Source organism: Zeugodacus cucurbitae, chromosome 2, assembly GCF_028554725.1.
Source record: "Zeugodacus cucurbitae isolate PBARC_wt_2022May chromosome 2, idZeuCucr1.2, whole genome shotgun sequence".
NCBI classification, from domain to species: Eukaryota; Metazoa; Arthropoda; class Insecta; order Diptera; family Tephritidae; genus Zeugodacus; species Zeugodacus cucurbitae.
In genome coordinates this window covers 12,718,724-12,743,781 of record NC_071667.1, presented here as the reverse complement: position 1 = coordinate 12,743,781, position 25,058 = coordinate 12,718,724, and the positions used below count along the sequence as shown (strand labels likewise).

At 34.0% G+C, this 25,058-nt stretch overlaps 1 protein-coding gene across 1 annotated transcript in view; it reads right to left on the bottom strand.

The window, feature by feature from the left end:
• Positions 1 to 10,251, bottom strand: part of LOC105219085 (uncharacterized) — a 128,103-nt gene extending 117,852 nt beyond the window's left edge. Inside the window, exon 1 of the mRNA XM_054232932.1 lies at positions 9,966 to 10,251. Within this exon, the coding sequence (XP_054088907.1) occupies positions 9,966 to 10,056 (91 nt within the window). The 5' untranslated portion in view covers positions 10,057 to 10,251. The remainder of the gene's footprint in view (positions 1 to 9,965) is intronic.
• Positions 10,252 to 25,058: the final 14,807 nt, after the last annotated feature.

Genomic DNA, 25,058 nt, shown 5'->3' with positions numbered 1-25,058 from the left:
TGCAAAGATATGCAAATGTGTGAATGTTATTTTAAAACGCAAGCTACAATCTGCTACAAAGAAACTGTTCGAAATGCAAGTTGTTTTTCGTTGTGGGAAATGATTGATGTGTTTTGTTAACGAAGAATGGACGTTTTCCAAGCTTTTGCTGCTAATACTGGGAAAGTTTTTGTTCAAAACGCTTTTGTGATTGCATATTGGAAGTAGTATGTCAATTAAATTACTTAAGTGGAATCATATATTCAGAAAAATGATATCGATATACATTAAAAACCATTTAAACATACAAAAGTCATTAAAATATTATAAAAATATACAAAAAAGTAAGTGAGTCAATATAGCCAAAAATATTACAGTTTATCCAAAGTAACTGAGCAGCTGTCAAGTGCAAATATCTTGCTACGCATATGTCATCCATAACATAGTCACAGAGTATAATTTTAGAACATTTTCGGTTCATTTTAAAATTGCCATTTACATTAAGAACCATTGTGGGGTTCAGGTATATATTACTCAACTAAATATAAATACAAAAATGTGTATATTTAAACCCTCCAACAACCGCTAACTGCACTGGGACAGTTATCTACACATAAATTTCGCATAACAGCCACTCTCATATGTTGCTAAATTTACATGCTCTTCCAATTTTGCTAAAAAAAAAAATATTATATAATAGACGCGTGGTTGGGTGTGCATGTCGCTTTCCAACATCCTTACCTCATATATCTCAACCAAAATGTAACACTAATACATTCAAGCATAAACACCGGTGGTGAGGGTCAATTCCCGACTCGTCTGCTGCAGGCAGCCAGCACACCTCATCCAAAGCCACACATTGCCTGATTGACATTCAGCACATGTAGATGTCGTTCAACTCCACGCTCTCGCCACCAGCAAATCATATGCCACAAAAACAAACGTCTACATGCCACATATGGCTGTTGTTTGTGTGGCACCGAATTGCCAGCAGTTTGGCATATATGACAGCGTCACGGCGGTTGCTGTTTCTGTTGCTGTTGTTACTGTATTTGGCATTTTAGCACATTTCCCCGGAAGGCTCAGACTAAACAAGTTTTAATTCAAATGAAACTGGTTGCTGTGCTAACCTTTTTTCAGTTGCGCTGGTATATTAATTTTTTCCATGCCTTCTGAAATCTCTCATAGATTTGACTGGCTTCTGGGTGTTCGTTAAGCAATACGGTTGTTTCGGCTTAATTTAGTGAATACAGAAAAATGGATGGCTTCAACATGGACTTATTAAATAGCTTCTAAATTTCGCCAAGGAATTCTAAATTTTCACAAAAATGTGTTCAAAACCAGAAAACAGAGCTGAAACCCCTAAAAGTAGACTATAACATTCATAATTAACGTGTCAAACTAGTAACTAACTGATTTTTTGCAAACTTTAGTTTTATCTAACTAGACAGTGTGGCATTTTCGCTCATAAAATGCTATTCAATGCTATTTCTGTGGATCTTTAATTTTAGTAACTAATATTAGAATTTATATCTAATTCAGAAATGCTTCTTCTTCTTTTTTGTTTACAAAGCTTTAACTTTTCAACAGCGGCTGGCTTTCTTTTTGATATCAGTTGCTTGGTTTCACTTCTTCATGAACTATTTTCACTTGTGCCCAATTCGTTTTTTTTCTTTTCTTCTTCACTCTTTGCCAAACTTGCTTGATTACAACGCCAGAAAAAGTTTTCCGGCTATTTTCGCTCGGTATGAAACGCCCACATGCCACATTTATTACTACTTTTTTATTTCCTTACCTCAACTCACAGATATTTATATGAAAGAGTTTAAGCAGAATATATGTTTGAATTTATAATTTTTTTCTTTCTTCCTACCACACAACAATTGCACCAAAAATTTCAATATTTTAAAGAAGAATCAAGATATGAAGCTAATAATTCGAATATAATATTTTTAATAAATAATTTTTGTTAAGGATCATAGATAAAAAGTTTAAATTTTTTTAAACTTCAGATCAATGTTCGGAGACCACTGATCCTTAATAACTTTCTACGGTGCTTGTTAAAGAAATTAGTACGTAATAAAATTGTTTGATATAGGAATACATTCAATCTCTACAGTTTGTGTCTTGATGTTTGCTAAAATGCATAAATTAATATGAATATTAACTGATATTAAACAGATAGGATATTTATACACTTCGTATATATTTCACAACTCGAATATTCAAAATCAAAACAAACTAAAGTTTATAGAGTTTTTACTTTCAGTTGTTACCGTTACTTTTCTATTTCTTTCTTCAATTAAGTTTTTTCCTTCCAACTTTTCTTTTCCTTCTTCGGTTATACGTTTTTGTTCATCAAATTCATCAACTTTTCAATTTCTTATTTGACTTTTTCGCTGTATTTACTTTTCAAAAACAAAAAAAGGTAAAATCACGTTTGGGTGGGTGTTTTGTGATTGTTGCTGCAGAAATAAAGTTTCCAAACCACTCTTGCATGACATTATGGCAGCCGGTGAGTGTGGGAAAACGCAGCTGATTAATTTCAAACTAACTATGAAGGTGGACCCAATTGTTTCTGACTCAATAATATAGAAAAATGTTCAACACAAATGTATTTTTAACAGCTTACAAATATACAGATTATACTGTTAATGAAAGAATAACCAAGTTTACAATTTATCGCTCATTTAGTTAATATGAGAAAAATAAAACCAAAACAAAAGACATCAGATGAGTTTGAAGTATGTTGAAAGAATATAAAAGCTTTTTCAAGACAATTCTTAAGGCTCGAAAACTTTTCGATGCACCCTCGCATTATGCGCTCTCAATCAAAGCCTTGTTATAATACTTATTTTAGCAAATAACGAATAATATATGCCTGAAAACTTCAAACGAAAGTATAACATATAATTATTGAATATTATTTTGCAATTAGCGTATTTTGTCACGCAATAAAAGGGCTGAAAATTCAGTTTTTTTCCAGGCTGTAAAACATATATCTCAGAGTGCACGTGTATATTAATGGGCGTGCAGATAATTTAGGGTTGTGGAGAGTCTTATACAAACATGTATATACAGTGGAACTTCTCTAACTCGAATTACCATAATCCACAAAAAAAATTTGAGTTAGTGAGACTTCGAGTTATAGAATTTTTATTAAAAAATTATATTTTTCAAAGAGCTGTAAAAAATAGATTTTTACACAATTTTATTTATTTACTACGCATAAAGTTTAATATGTTAAAACATTTATTCTGTAATTTTACTAGTTGCAGTTTGCTATTATTTGGCTCTTGACGTCTGTATCCCATTCCTTTGTCACATGATTTATGCAATCATAAGTGTAATATCATATTTTTTGTTCGCCTCCATACGAATATAGGGAGTCTTTTAAAATTCTGAGTCGATAGTAAAATTTTATTTTTTGTATTATGTCCTGGTTGAGAAGTTCGATTTATAGAAAGAAATTACCTTGAAATTTGTCTTCTATTGCCAGCCGTTTTACTAATTTTAGTGCAACAATAAAATTATTTATTTTTGGAGTAAATATTTTCACATGTCTAGATATTAGCAAGAAATACTAAATTATTGAGCTTAGAAAAAATATGTATATTTTTATTATCTTCATTTATAAAATATTTCCAAAGAGTACGGATGTAGTGCAAATAGTCTTAAATGAATCTAGTGCAGAAATTGCGATAGAAATCGAAATACTCGAAAGAAATAGAACAGGTCTGATTTATAGGTCATATTCTTAACTGGACAATTAAGAGAATTTCAGCAATTCAATCCCTAATTGTTCTTAATTTAGCATATATGTAGATACTAAAGCAATTAATTCATTACCTGAATTTGTCTCTATTTTGTATACCCCTGGGCAATTAATTCATTGTCCAGTTATTATTTCATTAACAATAAATCGATATAAAAATCGCTATAAATTACCGAAAACTTAAATGTTGCTACAGTAAATTTAGTACCAAAACGTGCCACACGAAAATAAGGTTTAAATATCAGGTTTAACAAATTGTCAAGTTCGAATTCTTTAAATTAAATTGGGTGTGTTTGAACACCATCCATAATGATTTAGTTGAGATATTAATTACCTCAGCTTAAAGCAATTCGAGAAATTTATAACAATTACTGCCAACATATTACAGAGAAAGTCGTCTATGCTTAGAACGTTTTCCATATAACACAAATGGATAAACCTAGCATAAAGAAAACTTCGGATATTTACAACGAACTTTTAAGATACAATGCTACAACGCTTCAAAGCAAAATATTAACTGTAATAGAAACTATTATGGTCTGAATAAGTTGTAACCATTCTATATAAGCATAGTCAGCAGTCTACCACGTATTCATCCCTTACATTGTCCAATCTTCTACACTGTCCATTCCATAACATTCCCTTCTCATATTACACTTCATTTTTCCCATTGGTTTCATTTACAACTTTTCACTATTTTACGAGAGCATCATATTTTGGTCTGTATTACCACAGCAAAACACACACACATATGTATATTTATATAGAGCATACTGGTGCATCTTGTCATATCCCTCCGGCTCCTGCTGGACCCGCAGCGCTTTTTAGTGCAAACTTTCTGTGTGAATTGTGTCATTTTTTATGCTGGTCGTGCATTATACGACACTCGTACATACATATATATAAATGAGAATGTACCGCTAGTGTGCTCCATCTCTCCTTACGTTTAACAAACATAGTGTTATTTTTGTTTATTCTACTGCTAGCCCTGCTGTTGGTTTATTCTGATGATTCATATGAAGGTATATGGTTGGCCATTATTTTTCAGTGCTCTGGAGTGCTCATACATTCTGAGAGAAGGGTGGTACATGTTGCAGGATCAGTGTAGTATATGCACCGTGCTTGTTTGTATGTATGTGTACCGCTGTGGCTGTTTGGGAATAAAAGTACTAACAGTATGTCGTATATTAATAATACCACCAAACTGCTGCTATTTAGTATTTTAACTATAACAATGACCCTGCAGGGAAGCGATGAAAATTTTTCGATTTGGAATTGATATTTGGAGGAATTCAACTTATATTTACTAACTTATAGACTTATATTCTGTCTTATTATCATTTCAGAAACTTTCATATTAATCAAAACAGAGGTTGTCACATGTATTTAATGAAGCTTAAGTGTCTGATAAAAACCTGATATAAATTTTATAAAAAGAAAAGTTATTTAAAAAATTGATTACTTAAACAAAAATATTGATTACTTTAAAAAAAATATACACCTGTTGAGTTGCCATCTCAGTGCAAACAAAAATTGTTAAAATATATAACAGATGGTACTCTTCTAACACTATTTTTAAAACCCCTAATTTTATCAAGTTATGTGAATTCAAAAAATATATTTTTGTAGTTAATACAAGGGTATTACATGGTTGCTACAAAAAATCTATTGGGATATGAATATTAAAACGGAATAGAGGTGCCACACCATGAATGGATTTTTGGAATATGTAATAAGTAAGATAATAAATCTAAATAAAATTTACTATATCTAACGCTCAAGGCACCGTAATACATTTTTATCTTACTTCTAAAATAAAAAAAAAATAAATTACAAATTTTGAGAAAAGGAATTATTTCACTCATGAAATTTTAAGTTTCAGTTCCGTGGACGTATGGAAATCTATCATATGAACACAGAATTAAACAAATTTGTATGGCAACCATGAGAGATTTCCTAACCGAAAAATTCAACTAATCACCTATTACTACATTTACTTTTACAGAAGACTTATAATAGTGACAAAGACTTTCACGAATAAATATTTTATTACCAAAGTAATATTCTTCAAAAAATAATTCAAAGATTTCAATATGTTTGAGTTTTAATATTTGTGCTATCAACAAAGAACGTACCACCAGTACACGGAGAATCTTTGAAAAAAAGGCAAATAAGTAAGCTTAAGATTGTTTCTAAAACACTGCAGGCATATTAATGAAAGACAGCATGAAAGCGAGCTAAAGAGAGCCATGCTTTATCTGCGACGCAATCATCTTAGACAATATTCTGTGCAGAATACCAAATTTGCAGCACCATTGAATTTCCTGGCTAGACATGTGCTTTGTGCTCAGCATGCTAGCATATAGGCAGCCCTTTCAGGCACAAGTATAAAATATGTATTTATGCCAAATCCACAAAACAACACACCCATCACCATTTACGTAATTTTGTATGTGTGTGTGTGTGTGCGTAAGGAACCTGTGCAACGCATTGTCTCCAGCGTCCCATATAAAACGAGCAGACGTGTGTGTGTATGTGTTCGCCCAGCGCTGTCATTTGCCTTTGTGTGCGTGCTTGAGCTATGAATTCCCTTTGCTTATTTGTTTTGCATTGTACATATATGCTTGGGTAAATAACTGCTGTACTGGTGTACATAAATATTCTATATGTTCTGCATGCGGACTTTGGTTGTGACTTTGTTGTAAATTTTTTATTTTCATGCCAAATAAACGAACCATATTTTTCTTTGGTTTATGTATTTTTGTCACACATACACACACAGAGGCACTACACACATAAGTATGTGTGTGTACAGTATTCGCATTTATTTGCATATTTTTTCGTGTTCTATTTGGCGATTTTATTTATTGACAAAGTCAGTTTTCAACTGTGTTACTTAAAAAAGCAAATAGCATTGTTGTTGGCAGTGCTAACGCGAGTTTCGTATTGAATTGAATTAAATTTATCTTTTTCAATTTTATACTAAATTTGGACTTAACTTTATTTCTTTATTTACGCTTTATATCTATAATTGTTATGTAGAAGCTAAGCTTAAGTTCACGATCGTTCAAGAATAATTTTACAGAAATGAACGTTAAATGATCTGAAATTATAAAGTCGATGCTTGGCTAAAATATTTTTTCATTAAAGATGACTGGCATAAAGATTGCTGGCATATAAATCCAGACAAGTTATGATTGGTCAGAGTGTCGACCCTCAACATATCTTTTATCTGGTCTCCATTGCGAAATAGTACCACTGACCACAGAAAAAATTCTGATCCTTCAAAAATGTATGACTAAAAATTTCTGCGTTTCCTCATTTTATTGGACACCACAGCACGATTTCGTTAAAGCCGTCTTCGAAAAACTGATAACTAAAATATTCATTAGATCCCCATTTGTCCTGTTAAAAAGATTGCTTGCAATAAAAATTTCAATCTTTTGATGAAACTTAAATATAGCTGTTAAGAAACTTGACATAAAAACTAGGTACTCCAAGGTTAAACAGTGTTCGGTACATAATCAAACCCCCTCTCCTTCATATTAGCAGCATTTTCCAAATATACTTGAAACAAGTAAGGAAGGGCTAAGTTCGGGTGTAACCGAACATTTTATACTCTCGCAATTTATTTATTTAACTTTATTTATATTATATAATACACAATTTGACCCACATATTCGTCATATATGTATATCTATTGTAGACAGTCCCTAATGTTCGATATATGGGGCCTTGAAAACTTATGGTCCGATTTCGGCGATTTTTAGAATGGGGCTGCCACAATATAAACGTAGAATTTGTGCAAAGTTCTGCATCGATATCTTCACTAGTGCTTACTTTATATATTGTAAAGTAAACGATTCAGGTCGTCTTCAAAGTTCCGGTATATAGAAAGTAGGCGTGTTTGTGAAGCGATTTAGCCTATTTTCACAACATATCATTGGGATGTAAGGAAACTATTACAAACCAAGTTTCATTGAAATCGGTCGAGTAGTTAGTAGTTCCTGAGATATGGTTTTTGACCCAAAAGTGGGCGATGCCACGCCCATTTGCCATTTTGTAAAAAACTCTGAGTGCAGCTTCCATATGCCATTTCTTGTGTGAATTTTCGTGTTTCTGGCGTTTTTCGTTAGTGAGTTAACCCACTTTTAGTAGTTTTCAACATAACCTTTGTATGGGAGGTGGGCGTGGTTACAATCCGATTTCCTCCATTTTTGGACTGTATAAGGTAGTACCTAAAATAAACGACTCTGGAAAGTTTCCTTGATATAGCTTTAGTAGTTTGCGAGATATGTACAAAAAACTTAGTAAGGGGCGGGGCCACGCCCACTTCCCCAAAAAAATTACATCCACACATGCCCCTTCATAGCGCGATCCTTCATACCAAATTTTACTTTCATAGCATTATTTATAGCTTAGTTATGGCACTTTAAGTGTTTTCGGTTTTCGCCATTTTGTGGGCGTGGCAGTGGTCCGATTATGCCCATTTTCGAACTTAACCTTCTTATGGTGCCAAGAAATACGTCTTGCAAGTTTCATCAAAATATCTCAATTTTTCTCAGACGGACGGACGGACAGACGGACGGACGGACAGACGTATAAAAATGTTAAATGCACAAAAAAAGTTCAAAATATCGCCATACTAAATAATAAAACGCACCTAATTAAAAATGTGGATCAAAAGACTTAAGAAAATAATTAAATTTTGGGCTATATCACAACAACACACAACTACCGTTTAGCTCCTCCAACACTGGCTAAGAGACCGTTGTAGATTTTTGCACCAACCCCAACACCGCTTCCCTGCCCCCCAAATTGTACTGCTATCACTTTAATTTCACAATATTTTCCAAACACTTTGCAACAAGGGTCAACAATGGAAAATTACGGTTTTACCTTCACTCAGTTGCTGTGTGTTTACTGTTATGACAACCTTTGCAACCACTTTGGGAATCAGCCGAGTTAATTAGATTTTGTTGTCAGCGTGAAGACGCAATGGCTTAATGTCATGTTCACAGGGGAGACTTTATTCACAATATTATTTAGCGTATTTTGTTGTCAAAAGCAACAATTTTTACTTAATTTATGATTATATGGAAATAAGCATGGTGTGAGCGTTGGCGCAAATAGCATCTACGTATAGTTGGAGCTGAGATCCATTATGAATTTATGTAAAAAGTGTGTATTACTGGTACAGTAGAGAGAAATTTTTAATTTTACAACTAAACGTACTGTTGTTCAAATCCTAAGTTTCTCTGAAAAAAAACTACCTCAGGGTGGCAGTATTTTAAGTCAAGAAGACTTACACTTTCGTAATTATTATCTCAAGAATCATAAATAAAGGTTTCAATGAAAACCTCTACAGACACTTCGAATTAGCTCTGACCCAATAACAATTTAGAGGAAGATAATATGAAGAATCAGATGATTTTTATAACATTATTCATACAATTATATCGGGAAAATATTAAGCTCCTCTCTGTTCATAGTATTAGTTTTGAGTCGACTTTTAGTTCATTTTATCATGAGCGAAAATTATCGGTAGCTATTTAGAAGCAAAAGAAAAACTTTAAGCTTTTCATTTTTTTTCTACACTGAGTCGCCTTTTGGAAAACTCTACGACAGGAGCACGGATGCTCAATCATAATCAGTCCGATCTAGTCCCAGTGGTTAAATTGAAATTGCGATTAGCAATATCTAGCATCTTGAAAAAAAACTTGGAAGAACACTTGTAAGCGACATAAGCGATCTCATCATATCATATACATATATAGGTAGTATAATCGAAAATTGTGAATTATCTCTCTTTCTCTCATTGTGACTTCACACTAGCGCTTCCAGTTCATCCTCAGCACAGTCAAAACTTCATATTTTTTTCTGTCGCTTGCGCTTTCAAAAGAAACTGTGGGAACACACCACATCTGGCAACACCAACTGGATTACATAAAATACCCCTTTTCAGACATCTCCTGGCAATAATTACCCAAGCGTAAGAACAGAAAATTCGCGGTAAATCCAGAACACTCTCAAACATAATCTCGTCAAGTTCAGAAGTGCAAGTTTAAGTTTCAATATTCAAAAAATATCTATGTTTAATGACTTAGGTCGCTACAAATCTATTGCATATACCACCCTGTATATGTATAGCTGTGGTATATTAATTTATAAAATATATAATTTTTTGTGTGTAATTAAAGTCATCACTTACCTGGTTTAAAACCGTCGCCATGCTCATGTGTTGAAATAAACTGCCATGTTGTTAGGCAGAGGCATAATAGAATCGACAAAGCGCGCTCCATGTCTGTGCGTAATGCTGTTGCTGCTGATATATATGTATATTGTTGTTGCTTGTCGTGTTAACACGATTTTAAAATTTTTTGTAATTTTTCTTCTTCAATATTGAAATTTCAAACTGAATTTGTAATTAGTTTTGTATTGTTTAATTTATTTTTTTTATTGTTTAATTTATATTACGTTATTATTTATTTTGTTTTTATTTATACACCAATTATAAGTAAGTAAATTGTGTTTTTTTTGTATTTTCATGTAATTTTTCAAGTTATATTTGTAATTTTTCATAAGTTATATTTGTGCTTTTATTAGGATTTATTTTCTAATTTATTTAATTAAATTTGGTTTATTTTACTACAGATTATTGAATTTTTTTTACGCTCAAAAGCATTTACGATTATTTTGTAATGATTTTAAATCCTCTCTGTGATTATTTAATGCATTATTCTCGCTATTTATACATTTAATATAATATTTTTTGATATTTTTCGAATTTATTTTGCAACTCTTGTGTCCCCACTGTAATAAATTAATAATGTTTGCTGTATTTTAATATTTGAAATTTTAATATAAATGCATTGTTAGTGCACTGCTGGACGGTTGTGGATTGCCACATGTGTTCAACATGTCAGTTATTTACGTGTTGTGGCACACCTGGCATTCAGCTGCACGCCTGCTGACGCTCATTACTTTGGTTTAGTTATGTTCCACAAGAGACATTGCTGGGCACGTGTCAGCACAATGTTGTTAATTTTTAATATGTGTTCACACTTTACATTATATAAAGTATATGTATACTTTTTTCCTTTTCTTCACAATTGATTTTTGTTGCTCTTACAGCAAACAAGCGACCGCATTGTTGTTGGTTTTTTAAATGTAAATATTTAGGTCCGCCTGAGCAGCTGCCGCTGTTACTGGCATGCTGTAAGAAATAAAGCATATATATATTTACGTATGACGGGTATATATGTATGTGGCATGTATGAGTTATGTGGAAGGCAGACAAGCAGTGGCAATGTTGGCGCTCATGAAAATTTCACATAAAAGTTTGCACGTGCCGCATTTATCGCACCAACATATGCGTACATAAATTTCACACTATACCCTGTAAGACATACAAACACACGCATTTAACCGACAACAGTGGGAGTGTATACACTCCTCCACTTAATGTATATTTGTTTGTGTTACTTTGTGTATAATTCCAGCTGAGTCGTTCCGCTCTCCCACCTTAATATTTTACTTTCATTTCCCTATATCCTAATAATAATTAAACTTTAACGAAAGCGCTGTGCAGCTAACCGACACCATGTACGTTTATGTGCAGATTTAACTGTATGTGAGAGAAACACTTGGAGTAAGGAGCAGCACAATTTTTTTTATCTCTTCAAACAACAGGTAGCCAAATAGCTTACACCTACTTTCTTAACAGGCAAGTACTATTGTATTCTCCGAAGTTCACCACTGGATATTTTTTGTTGGTTTATTCTGATTTAATCTGTTAGTCTATTCAGAGCTTACAATAACTCTTTCATGTCGAATCCAAAATTTAGATATGATTAAAATTTGGTTTTGTTCTGCTCTTTATAATCTTTAAGAGTCTGAATTAATAAGAATGACCATTAGAACCAGTCCTTAGAACGCTAAAATGACGTCAAGCTATAAATTTTACTCCATATGACTCAATATTCTCATATCTTAATTTATAATTATCAACATGGAAGTTCTAAACAATCAACATATTAACCATACTACACTGCCATTGACCAACGCCGAAGATTAACAAGAAAAGTACGAAATTTCCAACATTTCCCTCCTTTGTTTATTCCCTACACTCTTAAATGTATGCAATACAAATTTCTGAACCCCCTCTACACTTAAAAGTATGCAATAGAAATGCGTGCTGGCAAGTTTTGCATAATTCAGTGTTGCTTTTGTATTATAAAAGGTGCAGGCAACCCTTCACGCGCGTAACTTCAGGCATTTGCGACATTCAAAAGCGTCAATCTGTGGCATGGTCACAGCGGTAAGCTTTAGTAATTTCATTTTGATTATGCAATGAAAATTTTATCAACACATTCACTGCACTAGCCGCCATTAGCGTTGACACGCGCGTGCGTGTTGGCATTTTTCAAGCGATGCTATCTGGTGGGTGGATTGTTGCTATGTGAGTGCTGTGGCGACAGTGTGGCCCTCAAAGTTGGGTTGGTCGCACTTGCATTGTTATTTGCACAATCACAGTGTGTACGCAAGTCTGGAAACAAAGAAAGATAAAGATAATTTTTTAGTGGAATTAATAAAAGTAAATTTATGTAAAATTTACGTATTAATAATATTAAAATATGCTTAATACAATTACAAAGAAGGAATTATGTATTTTTTGAATGTTTCGTAGTTTATTTGTTGATAAAGTTATTATAAATAACTTATATTATAATTTTTTTATTTATTTACTTATATTATATATTTTTTTGCTATAAATATATTCCACATTACAACACTGGCCATCACCTGCGCCAACCCAATAATGAAATCCAAAATAACGAAACTGTCACCTACAAACAAAAAAAGGAAAACCATTTATACGCCAAAAAGTATGCTGCGATAATTTCCAACGACTTAAAACAATGGCAGCAAGGGTGAATATGACATAAAAAGCGATTAAGTCAAAGCCTTTCGCCAAACAAAGAAATAAAATGTAAATAAATTCGAAAAAAAAACAATGAAAATAATTACACAGCGAGACCAGGGTCATTTCTCATTTAGCGCGCACACACACTCACCCACCCACACACACACATATATACACAATTCAATATGCGTGCGTGTATGTGTGCGCTTATGAGATTGCTTTTTATAGCAGCAATCGAGCTAGCAGCAAATCTTCTTTCATATTTATATTGTCACTGTGGGGATTTACACACACCAACAAGTATATTCATGCATATACACTCTCACCAACACCAACACACGCACACAGAGGCAAACAATTAAAATGCTGCATTGCTTTCCTGGCTTTTTCGCGATTCATTTATTTTATTCAGCCCATTGTGTTGTTGGTTTTGCTTATTATTTTTTCTAATTTCATTGCAGCGTTCTTTAATCCATTATGTATGTATATATATGTGATTTACAACAATAATAATCTTATTATATAGATATATATATATATATGTGTGTATGTGTGCATTTGTGGCTTACAATGCACATTCGCGCGAATCGAGGCTGGAGATAAGAGGTCTTCCTTGGGGGCATGATTAATTAATGAAAATATTATATGCAACGGTTTCAGTGCCATTATATGTATATATGTGTTTGTGCGCGCAGATAAAGTCCACGACAATGGTGTTTGCTTTTAATGCCATAGAAGGCCACCTATGATTATGGCATGAGTGATGACTGCAGGCAAAAGGTAAATATCAGTGCTGTAGAAATTAATACCTTTGGTAACCCATTTACTCTTTGACTACTTTTTAGTAGAAACAGTAAAATTTTTTTTGTTAAATGAATTAAAATACATAAAAACTAAGGCAAATGTAAATTTGACATTAATATCAATTATCAAATCAGCTTTTCCGATTCCGTTTGTTTGCTCTTTATTCAATGCTTTATAAAAAGTGTTACAGTGATCGGATTTAGTTCAAATATGCGCTGTTTCGTTCGATCTAGACGGCAACTTCATAATACCCTCCTCGTAGCCCCCTTCTTATTTGTGAAGAACTTTGACGCACACTTTTCATAAGCTTCTTTTGAGTTCAACTTTACAATTCGCCACCAGTTACCATCCTCTTCAAAAATGGGTCGAATCGTTCCGTTTCAGCAGCATATTGCAGGTGTTGATTTGGTCCAGAAGATTTTTTTGAGTCAAATCATGCGGCACCCAAATATGAAGCTTTTTTGTGTATCCAGGCTTCTGCAGATGGTTTAAAATGGTTTGGTGACTAACTCCCTTCTTCTGGGCGATGTCACGAGATGCCATATGCCGGTTTTGTTTTCCATACACGATGTTTTCCATGATTTGATCGGTATTCGTCGTCACAGGTCTTCCGCCGGCTGGCTTATCCATGGTGTCGTTTTCACCCGCTCTGAATCGTCGAAACCATTCCTCCGCAGTTCGAAGTGATAGAGTACCATCCCACAAAACACCATTAATCACACGAAACGTTTCTCTACCGTATTTGCCTTTAACGAAGGAAAACTTTAAAATATCGAGAATTTCGGCGTTAGTGAACTCTATGTTTTCACGTCTATAAGAGCAATATCCAAACTAATCATGCATAGCGTCGTTTTGTAGGATATGTTAAGACCTTTCAAAGCTGTATAGAGCTCTGTAGCGCTTTATACATAGCCGCGAAATTCAAAAGACAAAAAGGAAGACAACCTATATTTGATAAAGGGACTTCAAAGTAAATTTCATCTGAAGAAATGTATTGCCTATAACAACATGTTTGAGTAAACAGTTCTAATTCAAGTAAATAGTATACTCAAGGGTTTTGATCTATTTTCGGGCCCTCTTGATCTTTATTAGCTATATGCAGAATCACCATCGTTGATCTATATCCTTCCATTTCCATCATTTTCCAAAAACTTGCTTTACATCTGATTCTTTACGAACAGTACAATTTCAGTTAGTAAATACTAGGTGAGAGTTACGAAATTTCCTAACTGGCTTGGTACTTAACTGCAAGGTTTTTGTGCCGGCTCGTGCATACATACATATGTATGTGTAACTATCACACATGCGATATATAAGTCTCTGAGTACATTACATTATTTACATTTCGTAAAAGTTTTTGCGGCAGGTGTTGCTCTACATCACCATCATATATTTGCACAATGGCATACCTCTGCAAGCACACACTAACCAATATATGCATGTGCGTAGAACTAACGACAAGTAACAAATACTAATGCTAACTTAAACTTAACAACAACAGGGCCAAGCACATATTTAAGTATGTGGCTTGGTTGAGAGAATGAAATTAGAAAAGTGAGTGTTAACGATGTATGGATCGCACCTACATACCTATATACTTACATATTTACATATAACAGCACCACTAATGGGCTTGAGTTTATAATGGCTGCCCTGTAGAGATGTAATTCAGATTAGGCTGATATCATTCGAACACTGGTTTATACATAAAAGTGGGTTTGTGTTAGATTTCGACTTACATATTAGATCAATGGAGATTAGTTCTAACGTGGGTAAATATTGTATAACATCTTTCGAAGTGATGTTATGTTTGATTTGATAGTATAAACTGTCTCAGTTTGCAATATGAAAAGTGAAAAAACGAGAAACTCTCTTTTGCTCTTTTATTTGCAGACCTATAATATCTAGAAATTCATAACCCAGTAAACTTACACTCTAGAGACCTTTGGATCAAATGTGTTGCTATTTCTTACATACTAATATCGTTAATTAATGACTGTGCCAAACTATCAGCATTATAATTTACGGCAATTTCTGCCACCTGCACTCTATGCTGCAATAAAAAGTTTTCCCTACATGGTGTCGCAGGTGTATCTTTGTGTGCAAGGCAAAGTGTTAGAGGACTTAAGTTGGTGCGTAACTAAAACTCCACTCAAAAAGTTTGAAGAAGTTTTGCTATGTTAATTTTCTGAGAAAATAAAGTCACACCCCTGGGGCCAAGAAGGGTGTATATGAAAGGATTTACTATAGTTTCTACATATACATATATGTATATACATATATTAAGTAAACGAAAGAAATGGGCAGTATATAAAAAGTTAGGTAATGTGTGAAAATAATGGATTAGCAAGTAGAGAGGATCATATCTTTTTTGTTGCCAAAATTTTGTGCAAATAAAAGAATTAAACAAAAATTGACTTACAACAAGTAAGGAAGGGCTAAGTTCGAGTGTAACCGAACATTTTATACTCTCGCAATTTATTTATTTAATTTTATTAATACAACACAATTTGACCCACATATTTGGCATATATGTATATGGTATAAAGTCCATTGAAAGTTGGAAACCTTAATATTATGTATTTGGAGCTAGGTGAAGTTATGACCCGATTTCACGTATTTTAGGCACGAAGACATATTATTAAAAGAAAGATATTCCCTCTGAATTTCTTCGAAATATCTGAGAGACCTATCTAATTTTTCGGTAAAAAAAATGTTAAGCACTGAGGTCCTCATGTTTAATATATGGGGCCTTGAAAACTTGTTGTCTGATTTCGATGATTTTTAGAAGAGCGATGCCACACAATAAGTGCAGTATTTATGCAAAGCTCTGTTCCGATATGTTTAATTATGCCTACTTTATATCATGTAAAGTAAACGATTCAGATCGACTTCAAAGTTCATGTATATGGGAAGTTGGCGTGATTGTGAACTGATTTGGCCTATTTTCACAACATATCATTTGGATGCAAGGAAAATATCACAAATCAAATTTCATTGATATTGGTCGAGTAGTTTCGGAGATATGGTTTTTGACCCATAATTGGACGGAGCCACACCCATTTAAAATTTTGAATACCGATTTGAGTGCAGCCCATCTGTACAATCTTTATAATGAAATTTGAGGTTCCTGTTATTTTCCCTTACTAAATTAAAGCATTTTTAGTACTTTTCAACACAACCTTTGTGTGGGAGGAGGGAGTGGTAATAATCCGATTTCCTACATTTTTGGACTAAATAAAGTAGTATATTAAAAAAACGACACTAGAGTTTGGTTGATATAGCTTTAGTAGTTTACGAGATATGTACAACCTCGATCAAACTAAATTTAACAGCAATTCAACGAGAACAACACAGTAGCGATTATAACAGCGAGTGAGGACATAGCGAATCGATGACGGCTAATAAATATAAGCTAACCAAAGAAACGAATCTTTTTTTTATTTGGTTACAATTTTTGTATTCGAGTTAGGAATTTAATTTTAAACTTTGATGTTCCAAAATCAATTTTTACTACAAAAAAATTTGAAAAAAAAAATCAGAAAACATTTATAGATAAATCTCTACTCTTTACGCACAAAGCATTTATTTGAGTATCTTACACAAGAACGCACTACCAATGCAGAAGCTCACAACCAAACTAGTTGTAAAAACACTGTCGCAGTCAATTGACTGAAAACGCGAAATCTTAGTTCATATTAAAAGTTGAAAGGAAAAACAAATCTGTTAAATATTCAATAGTCGCAAATGGCCAACAGATGACAACAATAAAGAAACATACGTTCTTGGGCAATTGCAATAATTGAGCGCAGTTTTTTCGTATTTCCTCATGCCAAAACACACACACACATATGTACATATATAGCTGTTGGAATGTGTGACATGAAAATTTGAAATTTAGCATGGCATTGAATAGCTTAATGCCCGCTTTTTCTCGCTTGCACATATCCCACGTTTGCGTGTGAAACACTTATAACGTGTTTTTGTAGTTGTTGTATGGCAATGTCGCATTGCCGCCGTTAGTATTACGATGAACGCCATTTGTTGGCAACTCGCTCATACTCACTAACTAGCGCTTGAGCACTATGCTTTTGTGTGATTCTTGTATTTTTTGTTGTTATTGTTTTTTTAGTTTGCCACATCCTTTTTCCCGCTGCCAATTGTGAGACTTTTTCCATTTGCTTTGCTTGCCGCTGGTTTCGCAGCAAAAAACGGTTTGTTGTTAGCCAGCAGGCAAATGAATAGAATTGAAAGTTGAATTTAATGTCCCAGACTGTCGATTGCATACATATTTTGCGGTTTATTGTGGACACACACATACTTACTCGTATACTCGCATACATATGTGTACGGCAGTGAGTGAACGTGTGTTTGGCAAATGCGATGGCGAGTAAATGAAAAAGCGCTTATGTACAAATGGAATATGTGGATTTTGCCACAACATGAGGTGCATTGGCATGCTGGTTGCTAAATATAGTGTGTATATGTGTACATATATATACATATGTATTAAATATATATATGCATGAATGTATAAGAACACTGTATGTCGCTTTCAAGCACTGCCATTGAATTATTTTATAATTTAGTAATTTTTTTGCGCAACAACTTCTTTGGCCAGTTGTACGTCCAGCTGTTACCAATCCAAGCACCCATCCACATATCGTATATACCCACGCATATCTACTTATATACATTCATATATAATTCCCTTGAATGCTTTTGTTCAGTCTTGTTGTTGACCACTTATTGTGTGGTGGCAACAATGGAAAAACGAGTGACAGCGCAAAGGAAGCAAAAACGATACACTCTCACACATACACACATATATATATATATACTCTATCGGAAGTCAACTGCACAAATGAATAATGAAAATGTCAGCACTATCGAGCTGGCAGCGTATATGCTGGTGCTGTTAAAGGTTTCGTAAAGTTTTTAAAAACGTGCAGTGATTGCTTTGGTTTTTTAAGCAAGCGCATGTCGAAATGAAATGAAATTTATGGAAGTAAAATATAGTTATGTGGGTAGTTGTAAGAGACTATAAATGTGCTTGAGTCCTTGAAAAAGCAGTTAAACTTTCGCTTAAAAGTTTATATTATTTAAATGCTTTAGCACGTATTAATGTACACTTTTTTAGCGCTTATTGAACGCTCTCAACTCGCTCTCTCTTCATTTACAGAGCAAGAACCTTGTTTGATAGTATTGTCAAGTTCGTCAACAGATTATGAGTGTTCTTCGAAAATATTGCCCAACTAAAGTTTTTAACAACAACACCAGAACTTGAAAACTATTTGACAGTTACCGCTAGAGAGTGAGATCTACTCCAGTGCAGCACTAAATCATCAAAATATATCTGAGCGCAAAATTTATTGATATTTGACTCAATATTCTCCGATGATTATTTTTCATGATTCTAGAGAACATATTTTTCGGTGCGCTTTAATATTTCAAATTTTAATGCACTAAGGAGATCTCGGTTAAGTCAAAAATAATTTTGGATACCAACGCGTGTCTGCCATAAAGTTGAATGAGCTTTGCTAACGAAATTTTCCAGCAAAGTAAAATCTTCCTAAATAATTCCATTCAAGCGCAATTTTTTCCAATTCAACTGATGACTTCTTTTAAATGCAAATTATTACCGGATTTTATTCTCTTCCTGCCACTTGGCGGTAAAATACCACAAGGATTTCGCTGAGCGCCACAACAATTTCCGGTTGCCAGGTTTTATGAGTGCCAGCTGACTGCTTTGCCGCCATTTTTCGTTTTTGTTTTTTTTTTTTTTGAGAAGAGGCAAAACAATATTACCTACAAACACCAACACCTGGCCAACGTCCTAAGTGCAAACACACCAATACAAATACGTTTACAAAGATCCCCAAAGCAATACAAACAATCTCGAGCACGAAGCGAGCTGCGCTAAACAAATATATCCGTTTCCGGTAAGGCTCACGAAATGGTCGGAAAAAATTAGTGCGGGTATAACACGCGCCACAAATACAAATACACCAAGCGCTAACTGCAAGCAAGCGCCACCACCACTTAGCATGCTCTTGTAAGGCCCGCGCACAGCACAGCACCTCAACAACAACAGTATAACCTGAAGTTGTTGCTATGTTATTTGTGATAAAGCGTTCGTTTGGTCTGGCATGAACTGCGCGAATGCGGATCTGTTGGAATTTCTCATAAATGAGTGAACCGTAAAATTGCCACGGTGCGGTTGTGCTGCTGCTGCTGTGCGCCTGAAATAAAAACGTAATCCGCTTGGAAAACAACATGGAAATTATTAAAATTTTAAATGAATGAAGTGAGAAGCATGAAAAATCGGCGCGAGCATATGCCAATGTGGCCAAAACGCCACCAGTGGCATACAACTGCGTCGTATTAGCAGCGTTACATATTTATTTACGAATATTTCTGTATTTTATACGCTTAATCTGAATTTTTATTAAGTAATCTATTTATATTAGTATATATATAGATAGATATAGATAGAAGAAAAATAGTGGAAGCACTTTTTTTTCTAACTAGATGAACTCTGTCTGCAATCCACCAACCGCATTCCAAATACAAACTGCAGTTAAAGTACGTTCCCAATGGTATGCTACAGTGTTTAGCTGTCATTTAGCGCTCACTCAATATTCGTCTACCATGACAGCAATGAATTCAAAAGTGAATGTCCTCATCGCGGTATGCCTAATCTATGTGTGCTGCTTCTAATGAGACCCGTTTTTCGGTGCGTTCCGATGTCTAGCTGCGCTGCTGTCGAAGCTGCTCATTTCCCACTGACCGCCGACTGTGTATATTCCGTAATTTGTACTCGCCAAACAAGCAATGTTGACGCTTTTTCCCCTCTGTCTCATTATATAGTCATTTGAGGTCGCCGACACTGGCATTAACGCTGTCGGTGGCGTACGTAGATTTTAGAGCTGCCGCAGCGTTTTAAATCTCACTTAATGTCAGCTGTCAGTTTAACGCATTTGGACGCCATTTGATAGTTGCAGCTATACTTACGTACAATGTGAAGGCTTGGCGATTACCTTTTGGAGTTTGTTAAGAGTTTTGGTTAAAGTATTTTAGGGTGCTTAATTTGTAGTCGTTTAAAAGTTATGGTTACAACATTTTATTGTCATAAAGGAGCTTCACTGGAAAATTAATATGGTCGCATAACTCTAAACCACATCCGAGAAGAGTTATCTCAGAAAATGGGTTCACATAAATATGTGTTCACATAATTTCAATTCTTAAACGCGAGATTTGGCTGAAATTCTTTTACAAAATGGCGTCTCATATGTTATTCGTAAGTTTCTTAACTTATATTTTAAGATTTTTAAAACTATTTGGTACAGTTTCAGAGATTCATCAATAAGCCATCGTACCCAATCGCATAGATTAATTTAATTGCAAGATTAAATTTGATTCTCATTCTCTTGTTCTCGTTCTGAGTAATTTAAGCAGTATAAATCTTTTGCTACAAAAGCAGATTAATAATAGTCGTACTTTTACATACTTTAACGAGAAAAAACGCTCATATTCTTTCGTATTAATTAAATGACTATATGCGTATAGTGATTTACATTGGGGTAGTCCACAAAAGTCTTAAATTATAAAGGATTCCATATAAGTACCCATAGCTCTCTGAACACAAATTTGAAAATATTTATATATTCTTCAGTAGCGACTGCTCCTTAGTAGATAGTTTTGTAGAACTTTTCATGCACAGCCAAAAAATACTGAAATAATGATAAACAGCATTTACCTCCGACCAATATTTAAAGATGCTATATTCACTTACAGTAATGTAAAAGATCATATATTTTAATGAATATTTTAAATTTTTATTTCTTCATTATATCTGTCTACTGTGTGTATATAAAAAAACATAATAAAACATGAAAAAATCATTTTTATCGCATATTCATCGTTGGTATTTTACATCACATATTTTTACGAGCCTCCCTAATGTATCAGCTTATCTGCATGCGCCTTTATATACACTACACATATATGTACTATGTATATATGTAAATATGCCAGTATCCCCGCTGTGTTGTTTCGCGCAATTTGCTTTTACTGCACAACCAAAGAGCCACTCGTTAGTGAGGTCGTAATGAAATAGCGCCTATAAATTATTCGACTTTCGTTATTGATGCGTCGACATCGAAGGCGCAATGAAATGGCGCTTTTATGTTGCTTTCTCTTTGCTGATATACAACCATCGCCTGCATGGCCTATGTATGTGGGAAACTCATATACAGTGAACACAACGAACAAAATGGATATGCGAGATGAAGATACTCTGATGGTATGATACCGAAGGTAATTTTATAAAGTGAATATATGGCTATATTTCTCGGAATATTTTTCGAAGTTAGAAATAAAAGTTCTTAGTTTCAAAGTTAGAGAGAAATTAGATGTCTAATTTAAATTGAAGTCATTAAGCAGTACATTGTGGTCCATGATATGGATATGAAAGCTTTGAAATAATCTTATCAGAATATCAGTATACCATCTTCGTTTGTCTTGGAAAATTTCCCTGTAGCAGAAAGTCATGTGAAGGTTATCTTAACGTTGTATATATACTCTATTGTTAGAACTGCGTGCCAACAAAAAAAAAATAATTTTCGAAGTTAGATGTGCTTTCTGAATTGTCATTTTAACTGAATCTCACCCAACATTTAATGAACAATTAGCTCAAATTTCAATCTAATTGTTTACTGGTTTACATATAGTTGGGTGAACTCAACATCGATGGCGAACATAGGAGCGCGAGCACTTGCACTACTGCATATGTGTAGGTAACGGTGCACACATGTTCAATTGTATATGTTTATGTATGTAAATCAGCATTCAAAGGTGGACTGCTGCCTATGGAAATGAACAGGTGGGTAGGCTGGCAGGCAACCAATCAGCCAATCAATCAATCCAGCTATCAATCAACGTGATTAAGTGTTGTCCATTTTAATTAACAGCAACGACAAAACAATACATTCGACAAGGTAGGAAAAAGTAACAGAAACTGCGAAAACAAACGAGCAGAATTAATTAATTACAATAACAAAAGGATGCAATAAGAAAATACGAATGATTTGACAGGATATGCAAGTGTAGTCGAAGAGAAGTGGCATATACAAAGTAGTCAGCGCTCAACTTCAATATATATAAAATAAATAACTCAAACACACGTTAATTGTTAACTGAGTAATCGCTTTTACTGTTCAAGGCTATACAATCAGTTAGAATGTTTATTCATAGAATATCGTCAGAGTTGTACATATGTAGCCTTAGATATGAAATGACTAACGTAGCGCAATACGAACTCTAATTGAAGAACTTATATTTAATGAAGTCCTACTATGGTCGGCTCTTAAATCTCCAAACAGGATCTCCAATTAAGAGATAATAACGCAGAGGTGGTAGTTAGTGTATTCAAGTACTCTAATGGACATCAGACATTCGAAGTTGGCTTAAAATTAAAAGGTGAAATTGTTTAGTGATCTAGGTGAGAGGTCTAGAATAAATTATTTCGAATCAAAAGCAGCCCATCAACCGATATTTCTACACACTCTCTAGCCTCTCTCAGTGCTTCTAGATACCCGCCATATTCCAAACTTGCCACAAAACTATTTTAGTCTGCTCTGATTAACTAAGGCTTAATGCATGCGCATGCTCAGCTGAAGTTTCTGCTGTAATCTTGCCAAAAATTCAATCTAAAATCATATCGAAATGGCATTTCAATTAATTAATTGACATCATAAAACCGAATATTTATTATCCAAAATAGTCATGCAGTCATATAAAACAATTTAAAAGCTACACAACAAAAATCCAACATAATTGTTATCATCCAATTACAAGGTGATGCAATTCCCAACTCAAACGAATATTTTTGCGTTAATTGCCTTTTGACATTTTACCAATAAATTTCATTGCAGCTTTGGTACTATTTACATACATACTGCATACTGCTGCATACATATTGTTTTAGAAATGCATATGTATATATGTATGGCTGGATAGAAGTATAAAAGTAGCAAATTAGAAATTGTCAAGTTTAACACACCCATTAGGACAACAGTTTTGTAATATGCAAATATGGAAATTCGGTTGAATTTTCCATATAATTGGTGCAGTTTTATTTTACATAAAAATTTGTTGGGGGAGAATAAATATAACCAAATAATACCAGATGGAATAGGAAATAGGTGGTAGAAAAAACGTCTTCCCATAAGTGGAAGATTTTTTGTTTCGGGTTAATTGTTCTTAGTACTACCTCGATAAATTATTTTGAGGAAATTTCACATGAAAGGATCACATGAATGGAAGAATTTAAACTAAAGATCAATATGACAAGGAGTAAAAACCGAAAAGATTTGCATGTTGAAAATAAAAGCCCGATTATTAATGATATAAAGAGGAATTAGCGGAGAATATTAGCAAGTTTTCTAACTAAAACCAGATGCATTTAATAGCTTTTTGGACTCAATTTCAATTGGATGAATTTTTCAGCATAACTGAAAATCGATTTTTTTTTTATTATTTTAAAGTAAAGCAATTTTTAAATTAAGAAGATCCTTAGCACTGGTATTGCTTTTACAAATCTTTTAAATTCATGCTAAGTGCTTCCCTACATTAACTCACTCAAAATGTGTAATAACTTTAACTTTATATTTTAAATCACATCTTTTTTGTCGCATATTTATTTAGTGAGCCAATTTGTGTACTTCATTATGTATGTATGTAACTTTGCATGCGTGTGTGTGTGTATGTGTGTTTTTCTGTGCTTTATGTAGCTGCAAGGCTTTCGCTACATACAATATTATAATTGAAAATTTGTTTTGTTTTAATTAACTCTTTGTTTTCATTACGACAGCAGCGCTATGTTTTTCCACATACACACACACACACAGACAAGCACGTACATACATACAATACGAACGCTGTGGCAAAAGCTACAGAGACTCTCGCACATGGCATAAGTGCATGTGTATAGTTTTGATGAACCTAATTGTATATAGCGCTGAATATGTACCGTTACACTTGCAACATGTATTACCAATTGCCTGAAGGACCTGCATACTCAACTCGTATTCTTTACCATTACTCGTACTGCAGCCGTTTGCTGCAATTTCCGTTTGTATAATTGCACTTCAGTGCACTCTACTGCCACTACACTTTGCGCTCTCTCACTCTTCTTCTCTACATTCGTATTCGCTTGCTTTTCGTCACACTGCAACACAGTTCGACTCACAACAACAGCTTCTGTACGGTAAACACAAAGCAAGAAATTTACGAAAAAGAATTAAAAATAAAATCATCCAAAGTGGAGGCAAGGAAATAAAATGAAATAAAATAGTGCATACAATGCAAGCAGTCAAATTGACGCTAGGCAGCAATCAACTTGCAACACAAATGAATGCAGAAATTAAAGAGCACACCAAGTGAAAGGCAACAGAGTTGAAGGTAGCGGTTGCACAGGAAAGGCTCTCAACGCTTTTTGCCGCAGCTATAACGGTTAGCGTTAAAATCAAGCGTCCCAACACACAGTCTCCGCTTTTGCGAAAAGCCATAAGC